Source organism: Saimiri boliviensis, chromosome 15 (genome assembly GCF_048565385.1).
Source record: "Saimiri boliviensis isolate mSaiBol1 chromosome 15, mSaiBol1.pri, whole genome shotgun sequence".
In the NCBI taxonomy this organism is placed as follows: domain Eukaryota; kingdom Metazoa; phylum Chordata; class Mammalia; order Primates; family Cebidae; genus Saimiri; species Saimiri boliviensis.
In genome coordinates, this window is record NC_133463.1 from 6,302,788 (window position 1) to 6,330,455 (window position 27,668).

At 40.3% G+C, this 27,668-nt stretch overlaps 1 protein-coding gene across 4 annotated transcripts in view; it reads right to left on the reverse strand.

The window, feature by feature from the left end:
- Positions 1-230: 230 nt before the first annotated feature.
- ST18 (ST18 C2H2C-type zinc finger transcription factor) overlaps positions 231-27,668 on the reverse strand; it is a 136,012-nt gene continuing 108,574 nt past the window's right edge. For 3 of the 4 annotated variants that reach the window (XM_074386651.1, XM_039464696.2, XM_010351599.3), the window contains 9 exons: positions 26,945-27,007; positions 26,125-26,193; positions 22,721-22,783; positions 22,539-22,619; positions 21,141-21,362; positions 15,126-15,214; positions 8,034-8,137; positions 5,603-5,746; positions 231-2,738 (listed from right to left, as the gene is read on the reverse strand). In XM_074386651.1, coding sequence (XP_074242752.1) covers positions 2,598-2,738; positions 5,603-5,746; positions 8,034-8,137; positions 15,126-15,214; positions 21,141-21,362; positions 22,539-22,619; positions 22,721-22,783; positions 26,125-26,193; positions 26,945-27,007 — 976 coding nt within the window. In that variant the 3' untranslated portion in view covers positions 231-2,597. Of the gene's footprint in view, positions 2,739-5,602; positions 8,138-15,125; positions 15,215-21,140; positions 21,363-22,538; positions 22,620-22,720; positions 22,784-26,124; positions 26,194-26,944; positions 27,008-27,668 lie in introns of those variants that run through there. The other variant, XM_074386652.1, reaches the window with a different exon arrangement.

The following is a 27,668-nucleotide window of genomic DNA, read 5'->3' on the forward strand; positions in this document are numbered from 1 at the left end:
TCAAAGCATTCCCTGTTCTGGAGGTGAATGCCACATCAAAGGCAGTGTCAGCTCGTCAACTGGCCCAAAGTGTTGTCCACTTTAAGGCAAGCAGACTGGCTGTCAGAGCAGAGAGGTCTCCGAATGACTGGCAGTTTCCAGTGCCCTCTGGGGACCTCACCAGGGCTTGTTCCGAACGGTGGATTCCATGGGAAAGGGGTACTAGTCTCCACATAAGAGCCTGAGAAAGGTCACATCAAAACTCGTTATCAATTTTTATTTCCTACCATACACCAAATGTACAGCACTGAACACGATTTTGTTGCTTTGATGTAAGAAATATTAAGTGTTTGGAGAAACAGTATACAAACAAACTACTTCAAATTAAAAAAATGCATACATCGTTGCCTTTTTTGTTGTTTACAAAAGACCCAATTTACAGTATTGATCATTAACATAGTTGAAAAGAAAACAAATTCAGTGCACATTTCAAAACACATCAAGTACAGAGGCAAATAAATACAAACATACTTCACAAAACATCCTGCTCAAACTATGCAAACACAAATAAATTAACCTGAAGTCATAGTAAATCATAGTAATAAATATGTAGGTTGGTAAGAGATTTCTTTTAAATTAAATAAAATATATAACAAACTTGTTAAAATATTTAGCAAATTAAATGTTTGTCTTTGTAATAAGTGAACTCATTTGTATGCATCTATGAAGTACTGTATAGCAAAATGTTTGCAAGTACATAACTGTAATAGAAAATTTTGCTTGCTGTCCCATTTATAATAGACAGCACAGATGGTAGCTCATTTTTTAAACTGATTTTTAAATAAACACCGTTTCTACCTAAGAACAGACGTTTCATCCTCACTAAACTAAGATTCAAGAGTTCAGATGAACTCCAAACCAAAGATAAGCCCCACTTAATGCATAACAGTGACCACAGTTTCATGGGAGTGGAATTACTGTTGAATATTGTTTTTCATTTGTGCAGGTAACAGTAATAACAGTGGAATACATCAAGCCTGTGAATGCCATCACGTTCCATCTAAATATCCATGAGGTTAATAAAAAATAAACACTTTTGTTTATAGCACAGAAAATTAAGCCCACACCAAGTTCATGTGTACATTTACACAGAGGCACGTCTGCACATGACATGTGTGTGCACACCAAAAAGGCAGTTTAGCTGGTTGTCTATACCTTTTCCTTAAAAAAAATAAATATAAAAAAACTTTTGAAACAATGCTTAACTACTTTACAATCCCTGAAACAGACATTGCCTTTACTATAGCAACTATGAAACTCTGATCCATTCGGAAATTCCAGATTGTGGGCTCAATTCGATGTGTGGATGAGTGTGTGTGTGTGTGTGCCTGTATGTGTGTGTGTATGAGTGTGTGTGTGTGTTTGTGTGTGTGTGTATTTTGTAACATTTGAAGTTCTATGGCAAAATTTTTGTCAAATTGAATGTTGTCTTGTTTCTCATGGAGAGTGAGACCCATGTTCCCTGTGTTTGAAGTAATCACTCAGATTGGAGTAGCAATTTTTTTCATGTGTTACTATATTTTCCGTTCCTTTCTAGTCAACCCAGTAAGATAAATGCTATTTCAGGGGATATGGTATCTACAAAATTTTTCATTTGGATGTGTTTGTATTTGCTAAGTACAAATCTACACCAATATTGTCACTTGTATATTGTACCAACATATGGCAGGAAAGCCTGGCTGGTCACACCAAGTCTTATTTTTCATCTTGGGATATGAGTTGCCAACGATCTGATATGACTTGAAAAACAGACAAATCTGCATCACTAAAAAAGCTTATGTTTCTTTAAAACATTTCAAATAAATAATTCATATTAACGAAAACCGTCCAGCCAAGTCGAATACTTTGCTGATTGCTATATTTAATTATTGCTAACAAATTCCGAGCAGGCTGTTTTCCAGCATCCTGTGCTTTCGGGAGTGCGGATTGCCCACCAGTGGGCGCCATTCGTCTTCTTATTCCTTCCGTGCAGCTCACCTTACCGAAAACTCATTTATCAATACAAAAACCAGTGAGGGGTGGGGGAAGAAGTGTGCAATAAAAATCAAACTCAACCATAGTGCAGCCCTCAGACAAGGATTTCCTTCACCCTTTCCTGTCTCCTCATTAAAACCCAGCAAGAAAGATGTCTTAGGAATAGCATTTCTATTTAAATCTCAGTGGAAAATAAATTAATAAACACACTTGTAAAAATATGGCAGACTTCAAAATGCAGTTAAAAGATAAAAAACTCTTTGATTAGTAATAAATAAATTATAAAAATGTCACATTTATTTTACATATACTTTACAAAAAAAAAAGAGTACAACGAGGAAATAAAAGAAAAACATATGAAAATAAATAAGATCTAATAATTGACTGCATTGCATTTAATCCGAGAAGTCTATCATAGTTTTTCTTTCTTTTTTATGTCAGCTGGGGAAAATAAAATTAGTGCAATGTTGCAATTGTAAATGCAGTGCGGCAACCTCCACGCCTTAGCAGTACACGAACCTCTAACAGATCCATCTGGAGTTTACTGCTGTTGGTAATTTCTGTTGCCCGGCAGCGCTGTGATCCTACACATGGATACCCTTCACTGCCTGTTTGATACTTTCCAGTAGAGCTTTGCATTCCGGGGAATAGTCCCGTTCCAGATTGCTGTACATGTCTGTGAGTGTATGTACATATGCTTCAAAATTCTGCTCACTGATAGGTCCCTAAATGGAGACAAAACACATTGACCCAATCACAGTGGTTCAAGCTGAGGGAAAAGAAGGACCCAGAGACACTGAAGAACATCAGCACCAGGATGGAAGGGAAGGGTGCATGCGGCTGCCGGGGGTTGCAGGTGATGGAGGTGGGTGGAGTGTGTGTGCGATTCATCTGTTCACTCTGAATTCGGGAGATGAACGTGACCGGCTTGCCCAGCGTTTGGGGTTGATTCGGAGCACATGAAGCATGTGCCTGGCTGTGGACTTGGACTCCACAAAACTTTTCTGCTTCTCTTGGGAGGCAGCCTCAGACTCGCACAACATGTGCAGAGGCCTCCTGTTTGTGGAAGGTGAGTATTTGTGAGGCTGGGAAGGAAGGGTTGCGTTTATCAAGCGACGCCTTTAACAGCACTGGGCAGAAATTTAAGGAATTTAAGATTTGAGCAAGTTGCTCAGTAGCAGTTGTGATGGGAAATTCTCCTCCTCCCTCCTCAGATACCTTTTAGCCTGTTTTTCTCCTGTGGCATCATTGTAATAAACTTTTTAAAACTTCTCGGCGTCTACAGGCAGAACATCAGTTTCGCAAGATTTAAATTGATTCATCCCCAACATTTTTTTTTTTTTTTTTTTTTTTTGGAGACAGAGTCTCACTCTGTCACCCAGGCTGGAGTGCAGTGGTGCAATCTCAGCTCACTGCAACCTCTGCCTCCTGGGTTGAAGCGACTCTCTTGCCTCAGCCACCCAAGTAGCTGGGATTACAGGCATGCACCACCATGTCTAGCTAATTTTTGTATTTTTAGTAGAGATGGGATTTCACCATGTTGGCCAGGCTGGTCTCGAACACCTGACCTCAGGTGATCCACCCGCTCAGCCTCCCAAAGTGCTGGGATTACAGGTGTGAGCCGCTTCGCCTGACCTCCCTGTTCTTTTTGCATGTTTTGGTCTCTCCTTTAGCCAGCGTGATTCTTCAAGGAGACCACACAAATTTACAGAATCGGAATGAAAGTCACAAGGAAAATGCTATTCAATCATTTCTGTTTCTCCACTTTCCCTCCTTTTTAAAAACACATGACATAAGTCTTACTTCGCAAGAGGCTCGGAAGAAAGGACTTTTAAAGGGTCAAAATATGGCTATTGTTGCTATTTATGAAATAAGCTTTCTAAATTTGAATAGCTCTGCTCTGCAAAGTGATCTAAATTACTAGTATTGTCCGATTGATTCTCTGTCCCCTTCTCTTTCCTGCCTTTACCACGTCTTGTGTTTCTTGGAGAGTCGCGAAATGGATGGGGACCCAGGGAGCAGAGAGGATAAGGGTCGCCCAGCAGGGCTGGACCCACTTGCCTTGTGTTGGCTTGGGAAACTTGATCAAATTAGGTAAGCTCTCTGAGCCCTGATTTCCTCAACTGAGGACTGGGAATACCAATGCTCACTGGTGCTTTTGTAACATTTTGTGTGATCGGTCCTAAAAATCACCACAAGAGTGTCCTGTGTGGTGAGTATCCAAGGCGCGAGTCGACTTTTGTGGTACCTATTTTTTATGGCAGTGGTGAAGAAGAAAATACTAAGGAAGGCATATTCAAAGTATGATTTACACAATGTTAATAAATATTACAATGATTTTTAAGAATTATCTTAATCCTGGCCATAGTGGCATCACTTATTTTGGTTTGTGCTCCTTATTACATTATTGAATTTTTGGCAAGGTTGTGGGGAAGCGGGTGGGAGTCAGGAAACACATTTGGAATTGGTTAAGATAAGAGCTCCGTGCTAGGAAGCTGGGTAAAATTGAGGGGCTTATTGGTTTAATCAAACCCAATTATATTTACCACATTGCTGCTTCTATAAATAATTTCATATATAAAATCGACGTCTTTGGAAAAATTATTCTAAAAATGTCAGTTCCGAGGAAATTAAAAGCATTTAGCAATGCAGTCTCTCCTCCAAAGATTTGTCTGTATTTAAGAATATGTGAAAGAAGCTAATTTTCTATGAATTCCAAACACAGTCAAGCAATGCATAACAGCATCTCAGTCAATGATAGACTGAATATATAATGGTAGTCTCATAAGATTACAACACCATATTTTTATGGTTTAGATATGTTTTTCCATGTTTAGATACATGAATACCATGGTGATGTAAGTGCCTGTTCAGTTCACTAACATGCTGTGCAGGTGGGTAACCTCGGAACAGTATGCTGCACTATACAGCCCAGGTGTACAGTATATAAAATAGGTTCTGTCATCTGGGTTTGTGGAAGTTCACTGTATGACATTCACACAGTGTCAAAATCACCTAAGGACACAGTTCTTAGAGCGCGTACCCATTGTTAAGCAATGCAGGACTATAGCTGCACACCTAAAAGACACGCTTAGATTTGGAAAATGAGGACGCCTGGCTCATTTGTTACTTTTTATTTTCTATGAGGAGAAGGGAAGTGTGAGGAGAGCACCTAGTCCATTGGGAATCGAACATTTTTGGCTACAGTTCTTGAGTTGGGAGGATGATGCAATAATTGGGTCTCGGATTTTGTAAGACGTGGACTCTTCTATTTGGAAATACGTTTTCGTCGAGGGAGTTTTTGCCTCCGACTTTCACATGACATTATTCACCATGCTTTAAAAAAATCCTTCCTTTTTCAATGGCTTTGGCCTCTAAAAAATTCTTGGCCTTAATATAATTTAAATAAATGCATCTACTACATTCCCAGAGAGGGAGATTACTCCAAGCCAGACCGTGATGAAATGTGGTCACTCTGTAACTGCTCACAGGTCTCCTCAAAGCTCAGTCGTGGCAACCCCGTGGGTAAATGCATAAGGACAGTGCAAACGCTTGTAACGGACCTGCAAGGTTCTGGCCTTGAACTTACCATCTGTGGAAGCTGGATGTCAGCGAGGCTTGAAATGAGAGCTTGGCTCAGACCCGCCAGCTCTTTCAGCAGACTTTCATTGTTCTGTTCTATGAGTTTGTTCTCCTCCTCTATCGTCTTTAAGTTGCTCTCCATAGACGTGATCTACAACAGAAACAGCTTGGGAACAGGAGAAGTGGAGTTTGGGAGGAGCACAGACATTTTCTCCCTGAAGGAAAAGGCATCAAGTGCATCTGAACACTAAGGGATGCTTGCGAGCCACTCCTCAGCATGCAATTGCTGCCCCATGGGATCATCTGAAGTGCTGGAATCACACTGGCAGATTTTCATCTTTAGCCCAGACTTCCTCGTGAATTGTAGAACTTCTCCACATGGTTGTGTGGTGAATTACCTCAAACTCACGTGCTTCCAGCAAACTTGGCTAGTTTCCCCAAACCTGCTCCATCCTCAGTCCACCTTTTCCAGCCAACAGCAACTCAGCTGTAGTGCAGATCTCCACACATCCCCATGGCTCTTTCTGTCATACCTCACCTCCACCGGTGCCTCCTTCAAAATATCCGGGATGGGACCACTGTCCCCTCCTCACTGCTGCCTCCTGGGTCCAACCACCAGTGTGACCGTGTCACCTTCTCGTGGGTGGCCCTGTGTCTGCCATTACCCCCTGTAATCTCTTCTCGGCCTTTCCTCAACACAGCCACCAAGACGAGCCTCTTAAAATGCAAGTCAGCATATCGATCAGATGGGATTATGTCACTCCTTGGCTCAAAACTGCGCAACAGTTCTGGATACATTCAGAATAAAAGCCAAGGTCTTCAAAATGGCCTAAGATGCCCCATGCGGGCTGCTGTGTTGCCTTTGAGACTGTCCTGTGACCCGCGCCACCCAGCTCACTCACCTGTGGCCACACTCCTTCTTGCTATTTCTCAGATAAACAGACCTTCTCATGACGAGTGCTTTTGTACCTGCAGGGTTTCTTCTGTCTGAAACACTTTTTCTCCATACCTGTTTGGCTAACTCCCTCATGCCTCAGGTCTTTGTGGATGCCTTTCTTCTCCCCGGGGGCTAGTGGTCCCATTTAGTATTGAAATCCAGCCACTTACCCAGACTTCCTCGTGAATTGTAGAACTTCATGTTAGCATATGACACAACTGATCATTTATGACCTTTTTTGGTTATTGTCTGTTCCTCCTATTGTCTGTTCTAGCCTGTAAGTCTCAGGAGGGCAGAAGCCTTTGTGTTCTTTGCTAATGGTTCTCTAGAGGAATTCCCGTGACTTCTAGACAAAAGTATCAATCTGTGGACCAGATGGCCATTAACAGATGATGGCGACCATGGTCACGCTGGGTAAGGAAATCAGAATTTCAGCTGGATTAAAATCCTTTATCTTAAGCTGCTGTGTGAGGACTTCCAAGGGATCCAGTAGCCATGGTGGTATAAAAATCCTACATTTCGGTTGGGCGAGGTGGCTAATGCCTGTAATCCCAGCACTTTGGGAGGCCGAGGCTGGTGGATCACAAGGTCAGGAGATCGAGACCATCCTGGCCAACATGGTGATCCATCTCTACTAAAAAATACAAAAATTAGCTGGGCGTGGTGGCGCGCACCTGTAGTCCCAGGTACTCGGGAGCCTGAGGCAGGAGAATTGCTTGAACCCGGAGGCAGAAGTTGCAGTGAGCCGAGATCGCGCCATTGCACTCCAGCTTGGCGCCTGGCAACCGAGCGAGACTCTGTCTCCAAAAACAAAAAAAAGAAAAGAAAAAAATCCTACATTTCAGAAAAGGAGAGAAGGGAAGGGGAGAAAGACACTCGGTCCGATGCTCTGTCTCATTCTTTCACTGCTAACTTGTTGCAAGAGAGTTATGATTCGTGTTTTAAAAGTCTTGGACCGAACTGTTGATTTCCAGAGGGAGAGGCAGACATCAAAAAGAAGATGCAGAAATGAGAAATTGCTTGTTTTTTGGGTAAATAATTTGCTCAAGAAAATGTTCAGTAAGCTCTGTTTCTAATAAATACTTAAACACTCACAGGTGTTCCAAAACCTTAAATGAAAAAGTTGCTATGTTTCACTTGAATTTTGAATAAAACTAAGGATTCTTACATTTTCATCACGTTTTTTTTTTTTTCTAACGCACTACATGTTCTACCAGACACTTTGAATATAGGCTGATCTGCCTTGTTCGATTATGAAAACTTTGATGCCACCAGGGCAAAAACATGAGAAAGCTTGCCCACAGCTACTGAATAAATGATAACCTGGGACGATCCACCTATTCAGAATTTTAAAATAATTACGGAATCTAGAAATACTCAGCATATTTAAGATGTCAGTATATTTTCACACAAGTTTTAAAAACTTCATTTTGTTTCCACCAAAGGTTATGATTACATTAAGGATTATGAATTACTTTTTTTTTTTTTTTTTTTTTTTTACCTGGGTCTGAAGTTTCATCATATCTGCTTCAATTTTAAGGTTGGATTCATTCAGTTCCTTTATTTCTTCATCCAAATGTCTAATTTCTTCATCACTCTCTATTCCTGTAAAGAGTAAGGCTGTTAACAAGTGAGTCATTTTATGTTTAATTTGTGATTTGCTAGTTGAAAACGAGACTTTCATTTGAAGTGTCTTTACCAAAACCATGCATATCCAGGATTCTGAAAAAGTGGGTAAGAGGAGTTACAGATTTAATTTCTTGGTAAGAAAGAAAAGAGGGAGTAGAAAAGTGCCGCCATTGCATGTGGCTCAGTTATGTTTTAGGGGTGCTGCCAGACACGTTCGTAAACGTGTCTTCAGTTACGTCTCACCGCACCCTGCAGCAGGATTTGCTCCGTCATGCCCTCCTCACATATGAAGACACCGGAGCCCCAGAGAGGTTAAATGAGGCCTCAGGAATCACTGACAGAAGTTGAATAACCTGCCCAAGTTCAAATTAAGAGGCAGAGCTGGGATTAAACCTCAAAGCCCTTGCATTCTCTTGTTCAAAATGCTGCAAGGACACTTTTATGCTGAGTAACTAAATATCTGTTTAGTTGAGTTAGACCTTAGGACCCATGACTGCAGGCAGAGCTGGGGGCTTCTGGCAGGTGAATTAGAGTCCAGAGACACATTGGCAGGGTTCTCCACATGGATATGGATGAGGAAAATGTGATTTAGGGGAAAGAGCATCAAATCAGGAGTTTGACTCCTGTTCTTGAACTTGGACAAACTCTTTTTTTTTTTTTTTTTGAGACAGAGTTTCGCTCTTGTTACCCAGGCTGGAGTGCAATGGCACGATCTCGGCTCACCGCAACCTCCGCCTCCTGAGTTCAAGCAATTCTCCTGCCTCAGCCTCCTGAGTAGCTGGGATTACAGGCACGCGCCACCACGCCCAGCTAATTTTTGCATTTTTAGTAGAGACGGGGTTTCACCATGTTGACTGGGATGGTCTCGGTCTCTTGACCTCGTGATCCACCCGCCTCGGCCTCCCAAAGTGCTGGGATTACAGGCTTGAGCCACCACGCCCGGCCGAACTTGAACAACTTCTAATCTTCTTTGTGCTTCAGTTTCCTCTTCTGTAAAGCAGGCACAATATCTACACTGTGAGAATGAATGCAATAAAATGTAGCACGCTAAACACGCCACAGGCTCTCAATACGTGGGGGTTATTTCCCATGATTACTTTGTAGAAGGAGTATGACTACATTTGAAAGGTTTTGGGGACCTGGGGAAGGTGGTCAATCTTAAGGGTGCCAGAAGCAGGATTGGAGCGAATTCTACCTTCCAGAAGAATGAGTCTGCACCAGCGTGAAGAGGAACACACGTGAACTTCCACACTGAGACTTCGTAAGAGCCATTTCATGAAGGCCGGAGAGAGGGTACTTGGCCTGACAATTGGTTTGAAAAAGATCTGGGCTCTTATACTTTCCCAGGGTGACTACTTTGGGAAGTCCTTCCTTGCCTCGTGAAGGCAAGCGCTCACGTTCTCTATGACCCTGCAATTTCTTCCTTAGGTACACACTCAGAACAAAAGGTTGTATACAGGAAGCATTTATACAGTGTACACAGCAGTACTGCTCACCAAAAGCACAGCTTGAAAGGAGGCCACATGCCCCCCAAAAACAACATGGGTGACTCTTAGTAATTCAGCACAAAGAGAAAAAATTAAGCCCCAAAGTTACATCACATACATTATGATAAAACAGACGGCTATCCTGTAGATGCTTACTGCTTTATTAAAAATGAGTACTAAATAAAGTGAGACATGCGTGGACCAATGGAGAGAGTGTGTCGTAAGATTGATCTCACTCTGGGCTCTAAGAGTTAACGGAAAAAGGAAAATACACTAATGTGTAAGATCTAGGTATCTTAGTAGCTAGACCAGTTTGAATGTGAATCAACAGTATGACACAGCTATGAAGAAAACAGCCCATAGTTACCCACGGCCATACTCATAGAACTAGAACTGTAGTATCAGGGACTCAGGATTCATCCTGTGCTGGCCGGCTGTGTCTGGAGAATTCCATTGCATCTCGGGGCACCATATTTTACTGGATGGTGCGCTGGCACAGGAATCATCTCTCAGACAATTGATGGGTAAGAGCTGTGGAAGGAAGGACTGAAATATCTGGATTCTCAATGAAAACAGGTATTTGGAGTGCTATCAGCGCTTGAAATTTTTCTGATTTGAGCAATTGAAAACTTCTATTGCTATATATTTCTTTGACATATTGTTTTTCTTTTCTGTCCTTTTGCAGTAAAATTCCACTTCAAAGAATGGCATTTTCTTACATAATATCTGGTGAGGCAGACAAAAACTGAGGAGACTCCTGTAAAACATGAAGTGCTCTAAAGGAGGCACACAGGGTGCTGGGAGGCCCTTTGCTGGAGAAGAGGCACTCTTTTTAAGACTTTAAAGAGCAGAAGGAGGCAGGCCTGTGAATAATCAGCCAGAAGCTGAGCATCCGAGAGGAGGGAGAAAGCCCAGAGCCCAGCGTGGGAAGGCAGTGGGTGCCCCGTGGACAGGAAGAATGTGAATGATGGAACTGAGCCACGGGGACCTCCTGGGAGCTTAGGTTTATTCCAAGTGTAACGGGAGCCGGGGAAGGGTTTTAGGTGGGGGAGGTGGGGTGATCAGGCTGCTTTTCATAAACATAATTTGGAGTTTTGAGTAGAGGATAGATTGGAGAACAGACAGAGCAGAAGCCAGGAGACCCGTGGGGAGGTGATCGCTGGAGTCCTGGCTGGATATAGGGAAGTGAGGTCAAGAGAGGGAGACAGATTTCAGGCTCTAATCTGTAGGTGGAATTTGCAGGACTTGTAAGGACTGGAAATGGGGTGAGAGAAGGGAGGAATTGACCATGATGGCTTGTTTGTGCCAGAGCAGGTGAGTAGCTGTAAGCTATCTCTGTGATGAGGCAGACTGGGGGTCTGAAGCCTGCAGTAGAGTAAATAAAAGTTCAATTTGACTAAGTTATGAGTGCTTGTGAGAAGACTGTTTAAGTGACAGCCTGGGGTTCTGAGATTCCTTTAGGATTATGTTTCCCTGAGGCTGATGTTCCTGAAGACACCCCAGCCTCTTAATCAGATGGGGCCGTTTGGAAGATGCCTAATAACAAAGGATGCCTGGAGCTTGTGAGGAAAGCTATGATCATAACATGAGATCCCCCCCACAAAAAAAAAAAAAAAAGTCATGTGATCTAATATGTAACAGGCTCCCCATACATTCTCACAGAATTAATAAATGAAGGAACTAATGTTTTTATTATAATTTCTGGGATTTGGGAAGCTATTTTAGCCACAGGATCAAATTCAATCAATCTCTTTATAATTCTTCCTGTTAACACATCACTTTATCTGGTTCCATGGAGTCTCTTACCTGCCAAACTCCTCTGCATGCACACAGTGTTTAAGAACCTTTAGATTTCACTCTGCGCCTCCAAATATTAACTCAAATAATCTTCATTTAACACCCATGAGGTAGAAACATTTATTACCTCAAAGTAAGGACTTTTCCTCAAAGTAAGGAAACTCTCTGGTTCCAAAATATGTTCTTTTAACCATGATAACGCTATCTTTACTGACAGATGTTTAATCTGTTTTGGAAGCATCAGTAAAAAGTGTGCCCTAATGTTTATAGGCATACTTCTAGTAAAATGTTGGACTAACTAGGTATTGCTGATGATCAAGAAAACCATATAAACTTTCCCTTGGATATTTTACTTAACTGTTCAGGAATTTTGATTATTTATGCAATCCAGCTATATAAAAGCAAGAGCATATGTTTTCTTTTCATTTAATAATTCTAATGTTTACTTGGTACTAATCTGGGTCTAATTTGTGTAATTGGGGATTATGTCATATATTTTCTTTACGTTCTGTATAATTATGCAAGTTATTTACATACCTGTATAGATCAGGTATTCTCAACTTATAAGAGGCTTTAAGTACTATAGTTAAGTTTTTCACATTATACAAATGAAGCAATTCTATTACATTTCAAACAAATTCTATTATATTTCTTGAGTGAACTTTTATTTTTAAATTGGGTTCCCACACCAAAATTGTACTTTTTTATTTAGGGGAAAATGAATTAATGTAAATTTGGCTATTTAGTTTCTAAAGGAGTGAGGAGAATTAACACCCAGAAAGAAATGATATATAACAATGTTTAGGACACACGATTTTGTCACGTGGGAAGAGCTAGCATGAACTCCTAAATGCAAGACTGTATATATAGATCAATCATCCTGACTTCTGCTTGTTCCTATGAAGCACAGAAGGACCAGCATTCTTTCTTATACAGATGGCCTAATTTTATTATCAAGGACTAGTAAAGGTCTTTAAAAATTAACATGGCAATTTATGACAAGGATGGAGAACTAAGGATCAATTCTTCTAAAATTAATGTACACATTTTTTGGTATAGACCATCCATGTTTGAACTGGTTTGTATGTAATATTCCCCTAAAATATTATCTAATTCAACTAATTGCGTGAATGATTTGTATCTAGTTTAAATTAACATAGTTATGCCAAAGTTAAAGCCATATGCACTTTATATTTTATTGCAATTTGATTTGACGTTTTAAATGTCTGAAGATGTGTTGGTTTACACCTGCTTTAAAGATCATCCAGACAATTATTGTGGCCACACTTTAAGGTAAGGGACCACGAGACACAGTGTCCTTAGTGCAGACCTCCAAATTACTTTAGATCCTTCTTGACCTTTAGTGAACCACTGACCTGAATTCAGGTGGGTGTTTTCTAATGCAAAGTCATTGCAGGTTTCACAGAGCATCAGCCTATATTTTCTTGGACTGTAAAACTGTACTTTCCCAGTTAGTTACCTGTCCACCTAGAATGACTGCACCCTGACACTTGTCAACGGGTTCGACCCATCTCACGGCTGCTGCATATTCTTTGAAAGCTCAGCTGAAGATGCTAGACATACAGGCACCTTGGAAACGTGCGCTCAGCCCTGCTGCTCCGGGGTCTCTGGGAAAGTCTGTAGTGGGTTCAGACAGACCAGCAATATGTGTGCTGGCCCCCTGCAAAGCTCTATCATAATTTGATGTAATGTTGCCGGGTCACTGTTTTATCTTTCTTAGGAGTAACCTTGTAATTTATATTCTGTTCAGAGTATGGATGGATGGTATGGGTGTTCCCATAATGAGAACTCATAAGAAATATTTCCTTTGTGCACTGGGTTCCAGAAGGAGTTTTGCCCTGAATTTTCTTACTACCCTGTGATTCATGTGGCGATTATAGCTTTCTTTTGTGTTGGCTTCTAAAAGTTGAGGTCAAATTTGCAATCCTTACTTACCTAGCGAGAAACAGCCCTTTGCACTAGTCTTAGTGTCCTCAGGCTTGCTCCGTCTCATTCTTATCTTTAACTTTCCTTTGTCTCATTTTTAAATTAAATTTTAACTAGATTTTTTTTTTAATTTCATGTAGCTTTGCAGTCCTTATCCTTGACATACTGTTTGAAATAAGTTGATAAATGAATACATATTAAGTTGTCCTCATTTCACTGCAAATGTACTGAGAAGTATTTAAGGGGATATTTCCAAGGAGCAGTAAGAGCATCGGGGGAAAAGCTCTTTTACTGAGTATGTGAATGTCGGAAAGACTGGAGGAGGCAGGCCTGTTCCCCGTAGCCAGGGCGTTATTTCTCTGCATGTACACTGCCCTCCTTCAGCGCTTAACAGTGAGGACCCACGGAGGGAGGGCAGCCCCCCAAGGACTACTTTAAATAAAGCAGATGAAGGTCTCAGAAGAAAGCAGTAGGAAGCTCGAGTGCTTTCCTCCCTTGGATACCACATATCTTCTCTTTAAAAACCACATACACAAATTAAAAGGATTGGGCAATGCTTTCAGAGAAAGTAACAACAGTGAAAGTCCCCAAAGTGATGTGCCAAAGGCACCATCAGATAAAGTCTCCAGAGCAAAAGAATCGCTCTGTCATTGTTTCTCAAATGCTTTGGAATGATCTTTGATGGAAACCAACACAGGACCCAGATAATGCTGATTAGAAATCTCAAGAAAAGCATTCAAGAGTCAAAGGAAAATTGGATGTTCCAAACAGAGAACTCAGAAACAGTATCTCTGAACTTGGAGAGGGAATTGACATTAAGGAACTATCTAGGGAAATGTAGACCTAGTTAAAGACATGGATGCTAAATCCAAACCTTCCAGAATCTCCGTAAAAATACCATGTTGAACACAAAACACAATTGAAGGATTCAAATACAGATGCCAGAAGCTGCTTCCTGAAATTTTATAGTGGACTTATACCAGAAAAATGCACACACACACACACACACACGTACACACACACACACACACGTACACACACACACACACACACGCACACACACACGTACACGCGCGCGCACACACACACACACACACACACACACACGAGAGAGAGAGACTGAAGGACACAACTTCCACCAGTGTATCTCTGCTGTTGTTGCTTTGTTTAGAGATTTGATTTCTTGCTGTCGCCCAGACTAGAAAGCAGTGGCATTATTATACTACCTTACCTCACTACAGCAGCCTCCATCCTGGGCTCCTGGGCTCTACAGTCCTCCCAGCTCAGCTTCCAGAGTAACTGGGACTACAGGTGGGCTCCGCTACCCTGGGCTAATTTTTTTTTTTTTTTTTTTTTTTAGAAATGAGGTCTAGCTGTGTTGCCCAGGCTGGTCACAAACTCCCAACCTCAAGCAATCCTCTTGCCTAGGCCTCCTAACACACTGGGATTACAGGCATGACTCACCATGTCCTGCCAACCACCAGTGTATCTTAATCTATCATACCTCACTGGCTGACTTTCTCTGTTGAAGATCTTTCCTTAAGAAGAAGGAAGACACCAAAAAATTTGTTTTAAAACAAATTTATAATTTCAGTTCAAATCTGAGGAAATCTTTCTTCTTGTACATTAAAATTACACTTCCCACCTAGAGAATACTCTGACACATGGAGCCCTTTGGAAAGCCAGGGTCTACACCCTGGCAGAGGTGGTGGCAGCCAGCCCTGCGCTCTTACCCCCAGTCGCTTTGAGCTTGATGGTCATGAGTTCTTCGGAAACCTTGCCCTTTTTGATAGCTTGTGCGTTGAGAGGACATCCAGATAAGCTGTGAAAACAGAAATTGCACTAATGTATGAAATGCACATGATTTCTTATAAAGCTTAAAACTTTTTATTCACAACCATTTGTGTTTTTGCTGCTGATGAATTACGTTACAACCCATAGTCTCTCTGTAGAGAGTAATGAATACATATCCATTTGAGCAAAGGCAAAAGGCCCACAAATAATGTCAAATGTTTTGTTTTCTTTCCTTAAAGTACAAACAGTTACTGCTGATACACAACTATTATTTAATTTATTTTGTTAAGTTGCTATTCATCTGCATTCAAGTATGGTCTTTTGTTTAGTAGTGGTTTATTTTCTGCAAATGTGAAATTGTACATATATATTATCAATGAGAATTGTTCCCAATTAGTCAAAGTTCCATGAGTAGTAAGGCAGAATCTAGTTCTTCCTGCCTTTATATAAAGTGTTCCTTGATCATTATAGAATGACTCAAAACAATAGAAGTCAAAATAACACCCTACCCACACCCCCATGGCAAATTCAGTTTGGTTATGGAAAAGTTTCTGATCTTTTTCTTTAACTTTTAACACATTTTTTTGAAAAAATCTCTCTTCCCTGGAAGGAGAATAAGAGGAACTGCCACAAGTCTGTCCAGTGTATCCAGATGCAATCACCGTACAGGCAGTCTGTTACATTGCAGTGGTGTTTATAACGCTTTCCATTAGTCGTGGCACTCTTTAGCAGGGTTTCTTTCCCTTAATGTCACCTGTTTCATTTAAATTGCACCAGCAGGATAAATGACCACACTGAAGAAAAACTTGTTTTCCATCGTTTATGATCAGATAATTTTGTTGTTCTAGGCAGTCATTAATTCTTTTGCAATCTTGCTGTGTTTTCGTAGAAACAATTTTTAGATTAAAATCATGACGATCATATTCAGTCATTCAAAATCTTTTTTTCTTACAGAAAGTTAGTTACAACTCATCTATAAAGCAATCATTTCACACTGAAGCGTAGCACATTTGGAAAAGTGAAAAAACAATATTTCCGAAGCAAAGCGCTTAATAAACGTGCTTAATTACTGTATTTTTCAAGAAACTAAATTATTCTACACTAAGAGCCTATGAAATATAAAAAATAATAGACATATATTATTATATATGCAGTCTGCCTAATGTGATAAGCTATACATTTTTCTACACAAAAAAGAAAATGATGAAAAGCAAAAACTTAACTTGGAAACTGCATCTTCTATTTTCGGAAGTTTCTCACTGTCAATTGTGGCCTATAAAAGTTTTGTTACCTTTTTTTATGGGGAGTTTGCACAAGTCTGTCTTCTTTTATGTCACATATTGCATTCTCGGAAAATAGTCATGAATATTTATTTGGTAAACTGGATATTTAAAGGTGACCTTTGGAAAGTCCCTTTGTAACATAATGGATATTAATACCTCATTAGAACTTCTCTGATCCTCACCCTTAAAGGATCTACTCTGGTCAGACAACACGCCAGAAAACTTTCAGGGTGACAGTGTTGTGGAAATGTTAATGAAGCATCCATCCATAATTACATGACTCAGAAGCAAAGAAGATAGTTATGAAAGAGAGGCTTTGCTTCCAAAATGCCGCTTCATTTTCATCTTCCAATGTAGATATTTCGTATCTTCCAGAATGTAAGATGAATCTTAAATTTTTTTAAAAAATGAAGAGGATAAACACTTTAAAAGTCCTTTTTCCTTTTGAAGGCAGATTTTAAGAGGCAGAGGTACAAACTTCTGAATTTGGCTCCATGTTGGAAAGGCAGAAAAAAATGTGGCTTATACGGTTTTCACCAAAATTGCCATTCTATTAAGACATATTAAGGCAATTTTTTTTTTTTTTGAGACAGAGTCTTGCTGTGTCACTCAGGCTGGAGTGACAGCCTGGTACAATCTTGGCTCACTGCAACCTCCACCTTCTGGGCTCAAGCAATTCTCCTGCCTCAGCCTCCTGAGTAGCTGGGATTATAGGTGCACACCACCACACCTGGCTAATTTTTGTATTTTCAGTAGAGACAGCGTTTCACCATATTGGCCAGACTGGTCTCGAACTCCTGACATCAAGTGATCTGCCCACCTTGGCCTCCCAAAGTGCTGGGATTACAGGCGTGAGCCACAGTGCCCAACTGCAATTTTAAATTATATTTTCATCTGCCTTCTTAAAGCAAAATGGCAGGCAGTGCAATGTATGTTGTGAACATAATTGCTTACAGTATATTAATAAGCTTTGATAAAATTGCAAAGATAAGGCATAGAACTAAATGAGTTCTATTGATCACAGAACTTCTGATCTTAAAGCTACAAACATTCATAGTAGTGTGTGTGTGTGTGTGTGTGTGTGTGTTTTAATGTATCACTTATCTTCTCAGATTGCTATTTTTTTCAAAAGGAAAATTTTGTCATATAGAGATTTAAAGCAAGGTTTGAAGGTACTCATTATATAAATATAATATGGATAGAGTGTGTGGGTCAGATTGTTCTTAATCATCCAACAAAGTGCATTTTGTAATTATTCTCATTTTGGTTGAGAAAACATCTATGCATTAGCATCTGTGATGCTTCAGCTTGGTGCCTGGCCCATGGCGAAGACCCATCTTTAAACCTTAGGGGAAGCAGGGTGACGCATGCTCTCTCGTGCCAACCCGTATTCAAAGCAATTCCATAACTTCCCTGTACTTGCTTCATCCTCTGTCAACTGAGGATAACTATAACACCTGTAGCTCACAGGGTTTTGTAAAGGTTTAAAGGAATAAACCCTGCCAGTTACTTTTAACAGCACTGTCTGTGGGCGAGAACCCTGAATATGTGTCGGCTATTATTAGGTAAAACAAGTGATGGAAAAGAGTACGAAAAGCCTCAGAGATTTCAGATTCAAAATACGTAACGTATAAAGCCTGTTGTGAGTTATAGTCAAGTCTAAGTCATTCTGCATATGTACACATAGGCTTAATATTATTTTCACAAACAGGAAAGGAAATCATCTGTGTTGAACCCCTACTGTATGCCAAGCACAAGCTAAGCGTTTTGTGATATTATTCCATTAAATTCTACACATAGGCTGGGCACAGTTGCTCATGTCTATAATCCCAGCATTTTGGGAGACCAAGCTGGGTGGATCATTTGAGGCCAGGAGTTCGAGACTAGCCTGACCAACTTAGTGAAACCCCATCTCTACTAAAAATACAAAATAAATAAATAAATAAATAAATAGCTATGTGTGGTGGTCCCAGCTACTTAGGAAGCTGAGGCAGGAGAATCACTTGAACCTGGGAGGCAGAGGTTACAGTGACCTGAGATCGCATCACTGCACTCTAGCCTGGGTGACAGAGTGAGACACCATCTCAAAAAAAAAAAAAAAAAAAAAAAAAATCTACACATAGAAAAGAGAGAGAGTCCCATCTTACACAGAATACCCCAAATTAAATATAGTCTCTTAAGTATTTTAAATAGCAAGATAAATTCAATTTCGTTAAATTCTACACACAGAAAAGAAAGAGTATTCCACCTTAAAGAGAATACCCCAAATTAAATCCAATTTCTTAAATATTTTAAATTGTAAGAGAAATTTTAAGTGAAGAGTGCTGAAATCTGAATTACTCTTTTGTCTAAATTCTTTACCACTTTCCATCTCCTAGAAAATAATACTTTGGAGGTTGGGTGCAGTGGCTCGCGCCTGTAATCCCAGCACTTTGGGAGGACGAGGCGGGTGGATCACCTCAGGTCAGGAGTTCGAGAGCAGCCTGGTCAACATGGCAAAACCCCATCTCTACTAAAACTACAAAAATTAGCATGGTATGGTGCCATGCACCTGTAGTCCCAGCCACTTGGGAGGCTGAGGCAGAAAAAAATAGTACCTTGGCATTAATATTGTAGTCTATGTTTTTGAAATCAAAGTTTCCTTTTTCTTATTATAAAATGCATAATATGTAAATGGGTACATATGATGTGTATTTGCAGTTTAAGGAATATTTTGGCTGGGCATGGTGACTCACACCTGTAATCCCAGAACTTTGGGAGGCGGCCGAGGTGGGCAGATTAACTGAGGTCATGAGTTCCACACCAGCCTGACCAACATGGAGAAACTCCATCTCTACTAAAAATACAAACAATTTTGCTGGGTGTAATGGTGCATGCCTATAATCCCTGCTACTCGGGAGGCTGAGGCAGGAGAATTGCTTGAACCTGGGAGGCAGAGGTTTCTGTGAGCTGAGATCATGACTACACTCCAGCCTGGGCAAGAAGAGTGAAGCTCCATCTCAAAACAAAAAAAAATTCTTTTTTCAGAGATGGTTTCTTGTTCTGTCACCAGGCTTGAGTACAGTGTAGCAATCATAGCTCATGGCAGCCTCAAACTCCTGGACTCAAGAGATCTTCCTACCTCGGCCTCCTGAGTAGCTGGGACCACAGGCACACAGCGTTACCAATAAGCACTGCTCATTTACCCACTTAACTGTTCGTGGGCACAAAGGTTGTTTCCAGTTTGGAGTTAGTAGAGCAATGCTGCTCAGATGTGCTCACACAGGTCTCTGGGTTCTAATATGCAGAGATCCTCTGGGCACAGGTCTGACAGCTCATAGCTGTGTGCTGGGGCCATGTGCATCCAACTTGACTCTTTAAAGGTAATTTGCTTCTGAAAGTGGCACTACCAGTTGCTCTCCCACCTCCAGAGTATGAGAGCACCTGTTGCTTCACATCCTCACCAAGTCTTGGCATCGCCATTTAAAACTTCCTCACAATTCTTAAAGATAACTTCATGATTGCTAACTGAGCGATGTGCTCACCACAGCACGGCATTACTATTTCATTAGCAGAATCAACACGGATATTACTGAGGTCATTACAAGGAAGTCAAGCTGCTGTGCGGGCAGGCACACTTGATTTGTGACTGAAGTTCCTGAATAAGAAACGATAATTCAAACTCAGAATAAAACAATGTGTGCTATTGCGCATAGAGGGCTACATCTGAAAACCATCAAAAAATAAACCACTTGAAAAAGTCAGGTTTTCTCCATAAACAGGTTTCACTGACTATTTAAATACCTTTACATAAGCAATTCCTGGAAGGCCTTATTTTCTGATCTCATCCATATATATCTTTAGAACTGAGCAAAATGTCAAAATGCTCTGATTTTGCTTAATGTTTACACGGCTCACATACAAAACATCGATGGTTTTCTAAAGCTTCATTGGGTTTTAAACTAGCATCATGTACAATGGCCCAAAAGATGAGCAGGGATCTCACTGGCTGGAGAAATATGGAGGGAATCGTCTAGTCTTTTCCTTTAGGTGAAATGTAAACCAAAAAGCTGGACAAAGATCACCGCTGCCCACCGAAGGGCTTGGTTGAACACATGACCCTTGCTGAGAAAGGAGCTCAGTCACTGAGAAGCCGTGAAAGGGCTTCTAGATGTTGGGCGCCCTGCTGCACACTTCACAGTCACTGTGTCATTTTCTTTCTTGCTGCTGCAGATGAGTCACATCTTCCCAGTAGCAAAATAACTACAATTCTGGCCCAAAATTGAGCCAGTCCGTTAAGACAGAGGGACCGCTATAAATATGTAAAGTGAACGTTTGCAATTACATAACATAATAGAGTAGATATGACCACTTGGAGCTGAAGTAAACCATTAAAAGACTGAACTGTTAAAAAATAGCCTAAGCAATATTTTAGAATACAAAAAAAAAAAAAAAAAACCTGCACATTTTCTAGAGCACTTGAGACCTGTGTAGCGAATTTTCAGAAATACAGAAAATAACATTTTTCATTCTTCATGCTTATCCAGTATCTATATGGCAAGACTTCATGTTATGACATCTCAAGTGCTACAGTGAGCAAGCTTTAGAGGGTTGTTCACAACCCTCTCCCCAAGGCAGCCTAGGTGACCACCGGTCACAAATGACAACAAAAAGACAAAAAACTCATGTTACCTTCGGTGGGTGACAAAAACATTATTTACATGGCCCAGCCCATTGCAGCCTGGCAAAGGACAATGTGGGAGCTCTTGCTTGTTCAGTTTCCAGGAGAGGGAGGTTCCATTGAGAGGATTCTCCTTCTGTCTCTTGGCAGCCAGGGGACAGCCAGAAGCTGTGCGATGTGACGTGTATTTACCTGATATGTGACCTTGGCCATCACACCCTATCACGGGACATCTAGGGAGAAAGCAGAGACATTACCAGCTGGAAAGAAGGTAGTGATAGTCCTACACTCTCCAGAGAACAAACATGCAATTACGGAGTTTTAATAAAAGATGCCACCACCACTAGCAAAACAGCATTGCATAAGTAGGCTCTGAGCTCTCAATCTATTGAGTAGAGAGTATTATTATCTCACTTTGTTGACGGGGAATAATGAGGTTTAGAGAGCTCGGGTAACGCCACCCATTTTACAAGAAGTGCAGTCAAGTTCATGCCCACACTTTTTAAGTCTAGAGCCAACCACATAAGGACTATGTTATGCTGCTTCCAAAGAGCAAGGGTAGAAAACACGCACTGCCTTGACCAATGCTACATAGCACATCATGCATAGAATTGGAATTTGGGTTTCTAAATGTTTAAATATTGCATCTAGAATTGTTGTTGAGAAAATAACTTAAAATTCTATGTCTATATCTGCATATAGCATCCAAGACCTTTCTTAAAGGAAGGAATTCAATTTAGATACAATTTCGCCTTAAGTAAAATTAAAGTTTCAGTGGGAAATGCTGCTATATTTGTCACTGTACAGCACTTCCACAGTGTTGCTTTCCTCTAAAACAATTGAGAATCATATGAAACTGTTCTGGTTTTCTTTTATCTTCTGCATTATCAAAGAACTATGGAAATATAGTTATAAATAGGAAACTTTTCTCAAACCTCCAAATAGTTTGACTCTTGCTTATGTTGAATACGGTACACCATTCCTGAAATTCAATCCATGTTCAATTGCATCCCAACCCCAAGGGCCCTTCCTTTTTCTTTTTCTTTTTCTTTTTTTTTTTTTTTGAGACGGAGTCTTGTTCTGTCACCAGGCTGGAATGCAGTGATGCAATCTTGGCTCACTGCAACCTCTGCCTCCTGGGTTCAAGCAATTCTTCTGCCTCAGCTTCCCAAGTAGCTGGGACCACAGGTGCGTGCTACCACTCCTGGCTAATTCTTTTGTATTTTTAGTAGAGATAGGGTTTCACCGTGTTGGCCAGGATGGCCTTGATCTCATGACCTTGTGATCTGCCCGCCTTGGCCTCCCAAAGTGCTGGGATTACAGGCGTCAGCCACTATGCCCGGCCAAGGGTCCTCCCATTTTACTAGCAAGAGACAGCTGACCCCCCATGTCTCAACCATTGCACTCACTTCAGTTCAGGGTCTTCTTTTTCTTCCTTGGTCGGGGTCATTTTGACACCACCTTTCCTTGCACGAGGGCATCCGGACAAGCTGAAATAGGGGCCCGACAAAGAACAAAACAAAGCCATGTGATCTCTCTGACTGCTGCGTACAAGCTCATTTCCACATCTCAGAAACAGGATCAATCCTACCTTCTGTGGGAAGCATAGTTTCCAGTCACGTGACCTGAGCCATCGCAGCCTGGGGTTGGGCACCTGGAAGGTACAGAAAGACAGCATCTGCCGAGAGGTTGTAGTGGAGGGGGTGGGGGTCACAGCTAAATTATTCAGATTCTTTAGTAATTACATTAATGTTCCACGTCTCTGTAGTTCACGTGCAGAGAGGGGGGCCACACATCCAAATACAACTAAAGACAATGAGCTGCTTTCTGTGGGAGTTTTTTTTTTTTTTTTTTGATTTTTTGTTTTTGCTTAAATATAATTAAATGTTGATTAATAATCTTTAAATATTTTTAAGATATATGACTACTGAGTGACAATGGATTAGTTGTTATTTATTGTACGTATTTTTTAACCTCTTATAGAAGGGACTTGAAAATCAGTCCATAACTTCTTGCTGGGCTTATGTCTACATCATGCAAAGTTTTTACCTTTTATGTAAAAAGAAAAGTTTCCCAAATTATTATCATTATATTATTATTATTTTTGAGACACAGTCTCACTGTGTCGCCCAGGCTGGAGTTTAGTGGCACGATCTTGGCTCACTGCAACCTTCGTCTCCTGGGTTCAAGCGATTCTCCTGTCTCAGCCTCCCAAGTAGCTGGGATTATAGGTGCACGCCCCACCCATCTAATTTTTGTACTTTTAGTAGACACAGCATTTCACCATGTTGGCCAGGCTGGTCTCGAACTCCTGACCTCAGGTTATCCACCTGCCTTGGCCTCCCAAAGTGCTGAGATTACAGGCATGAGCCACCATGCCCAGCCTCTAAATTATTCTTATGAATAATTTATTTTCTCTGAGATGCTGTGCTGCTATGACAATCTATTGATTTCAGATGAACAGCAGGGTACATGTGAACTGCAGAGACGAGGAACATTTATGGGATTACCAAAGAACCTCAACAATTTGCACCTGGTCTGTCCTGCCTCATGGCCTCATGGCACACGTTAAATGGTCTTTGGGGAAAATCCACCAATAACTGTATCAACAATCAACCATTAAATTTGAAATGAGAAAGTGAAGGATTACAGGGAATCCAATTTCTACTTGGAATGTAGAATGATTAGGAATAGGTTTCAAAATATTCTTAAATATAAAAGTTTATATAGACTTTCACCTTCCTTTTTTTTTTTTTGTCTTTTTAGAAAATCCCCCCAACATGGTGAGAAGTCATCACAAAATACTTGCTTTTCTGAATGCCCACCATGGTTCAGATCAAAAGTTCTATTTGAGAAAAACAATAATCCAAAGAAAAATGTGTTCACTATCCCTTTTCTTAAATTCCATTCCTCTAAACTTTCACAGAATGAATTTATATTCAAGCCTGAGGCAGAAAACAGGGAACAAATGCCTTTTTTTTTTTTTTTCAAATGAAATATAAGATCAGCACACATCTCTTCTGGCTAACCAGGGCAAACTGCATTGAGTCTTCTGTCAAGAATTTAAAGACATAATATGTATCCTCCATTATAAGACATTTTTGCATGCTAGTCTTTTTCTATTAACATTTTTTAGTAAAAAAAGTGGTTTTATAGCATATTGATACGGAAATATTTGTGCCGAATAATTGTTTTGGGGGATTCTCTGTGAATAGTTAAACAAGAGGTCAATAAAATCTCTTTGATTTTTCTTGCATGGAAGAAACTTTCTTGTATGGAAAAAATATCTATGGAAAAACCAAAGATATTACTTACTAGATAGCTGTATAAAATATTAAATAGTGAATATTGCTATAGGATCTCTCAATTTGCGTGTTTTAATGTATTACCAACATTTTTCTAGAAGTAAGTTTTAGAGAAAATAAGAGAACCAATAGCTGTAATTAAGATGTGGCAATACAGAATTTTAACGCAATTGAGCAAGCGTCTTTGTTTCTGTACATCTCACTTTTCAGTCTGCTACTTGTTACTCTCTACTTACTACTCATATTTTAGCCTAGAAAAATGGGAGTCAATAAAGTGATTTCTAGAATCCACACTGACACAGTAAATTGTACTTGACACTGAAAATGAGAAAGGTGGCCAGGCATGGTGGCTCACGCCTGTAATCCCAGCACTTTGGGAGCTGAGGTGGGTGGATCACCTGAGGTCAGGAGGTTGAGACTAGCCTGGCCAACATGGTGAAACCCTCTCTCTACTAAAAATACAACAATTACCCGGGTATGTGTTGCACGCCTGTAATCCCAGCTACTAGGGAGGCTGAGGCAGGAGAATCAGTTGAACCCAGGAGGCAGAGGTTGCAGTGAGCTAAGACCATGCGATTGCACTCCAGCCTGAGGGACAGAGCCAGACTCTGTCTCAAGAAAAACAAGAAAGATAAAAGGAAGGAAGGAAGGAAGGAAGGAAGTAAAGAGAGGGAAAGAAAAAGAGAGAGAGAAAGAAAAAAGAAAGAAAGGAAGGAAGAAAAGAAAGGAAGAAAGGAAATGATGCAAAAATTATATTTCACAGTTTCTTTTATTATTTTTGGTACTAAGATTCCAAATTTGCATATCTGATCATTATCACATCTTCTTTTATAAACTTAGTTTTAAAAATTTTTAGATAAAAAATTTTAAACAACTTAGAAAAGGAAAGACTAACAAAATAGTAAGAAAATACAATACATGAAATGTTACATGTGTTTTAGACACCAAATGCTGATGCTATTGTCTACACATATTGTTTTACCACTAGATGTAGTAATACGCATTTTTTTCCTAACGATTTCATTATTTGTAAATAAATTTAATTCGTTTGTTTAATCCTATTTATCTTTTAACATTTATGCCCCAATATATTTTAAGAAGGTAAAAGGTAGACTTTAAATGTTTATTGTTCTATATGTAATATAATAAGATATGAAAATAAACAAATGAAAACTTTGTATTAAAAGAAGATGAGCATGAAAAATAAAATCAATAAGTAGAAGTTAATACACATGTGACTTTGAGATCTTGTAGATGAGGCAGGAATGAACCAAGCTGTTTTCGGTACCCAAAAGTGAAAGGCAGTTGTATGAATCAAAATATGCAGACGGTAAAGGATTATGCAATTTCCTTAAAATTAGATGTTAGACACATTTTGGTACACCTTCACGGCTCTGATTTAATATGTACATTCTGAAATTTACAGAAAAAGTATTGTGTTTAACTATTACATCATTCTTTTGAAAATTGTTATAAAATACAAAGGCCCTGAAGCAAGTAAATTAACTAAATTAAGTTACAGCGATTTGGTTTCAGTTATCCAACAATTTATCGAGAAAGTGCCTTTGCCGCCATCCCGGCCGGCAGGATGTACTGCTGGTTGCAGACCACTTGGGCAATGAATGGACACTGAATGAGAGGGTCCTACCGTGTGGACAAACGGCAGGACGGCCACACTTCCCGCACTTACTTAAGCTCCTGAGAGTTGGCAGCCATGAGGGATTTAAGAGTCTTATCTGCTAAAGGACATCCAGAAACACTAGAGAGGAATGAGAAAAAACACAACACTGACGTATACAACTCTGAGTCAAATGATCCTGAGTCCTGACCATATGTTAAATTATTGGTGGTTGGGGAGTGGGAAAAAAGTAACTGGCTTTGAATCTGGCTGTTCTGTTCTCACCAGTCTGGGCTGGTGTCACTTCAACTATTTCTCGTAGACTCAGATTTTCTGTTCATCAAATGAATGGCTTTAACCAATGAGACTCCCCAACTCTAAAGCTCAGGGATGCAATGATCATCCACACACACAGAGTCCATTCCTGCTGGACCACCAGGTGATGGTGCTTTTCCAAAGGGAAGACAAATCCCATCAATGGAGATGGTAAGTGGAAAGATTAAAGCAGCCCCTTTGCACTGCTTAATCTCTCAAATGCCTCAATTTGTTATTTGCCCAGGACTGCGGGCATTACTTCCCCTGGGGCAAATGGTCAATTCAAATCACTCTGCTGTCTTCACTCCTTGTCCGCAAGCCACACGGAACTGAAGCCTGACATGAGCTCAGCTTTTCACTTGCAACCTGGGCTACAGGATCAGAAACATATTTTGACCAAGAATCATGACTTTTATGCCACATAACTTTATTTCTGAAAAACGAAATAAACCAAAAATCAAACCAACTCACTCTCCATTTCCTGCTTCAGATAATACCTGGCTAGAAAGGGTGAGAATAAGTATTTGAAATAGAACAAGACGATGAAAATCAGACTGCACATAAGGCCTTTGCGTACCTGCGATGAGATGCATAGTTTCCTGTCACGTGGCCACTCCCATCACATCCTGGTGTTGGGCAGCTGAGTCAATAGAAAATACATCATTAGAGTCAAGTGCATGTCACAAGTTCATTTCCTCTGCCCAGCAGATTATGGAGGAGGTAGCTTCTCTGTGCAAGTTAAATCAACAGAGTATAGGACGCGCAGAAGCTAGTGTATCAAGGATTTATATTATATGAGAACCAGTAGACTATCTAAAAGAAAACTAAAAATCATAGCCTGAGGTACTTTTAGGTGTCTGTTTCAACATCCCATGCGATTCTCTGATTCCATTGATGTGGGAAAGCGTTGTCCCAGTGATGATGCTGTCAGTTAGCAATCAATAACGTTTTAATTCATTTAAAAAATGTGTATGTTATAAACAATAAATATTAGAAACCCACACTTTACTATGATAGCAGATCTTAGGAACACCAGCACCAATTATATGACAGATTCCAGAAAGGAATTTTTGTGAGTTTTTAAGAGCAATGAAACCTAGTAACTTCATAAACATTTTAGAAACCAGTGAAAATCTTTGACTAAATGTAAACTGATATTTTAGGTGGGAAAGTTGCTGTCAGTATGAAGCAGGTAAGAAGTTTAGTCTGTAAAACATTCAAGCAATTTCACCCAAAGCTTGAAGGCAGCAAAGACGATTGGTAATTCACCAGTGGCCTAAGAATCGGCTCTCAGGTCATCT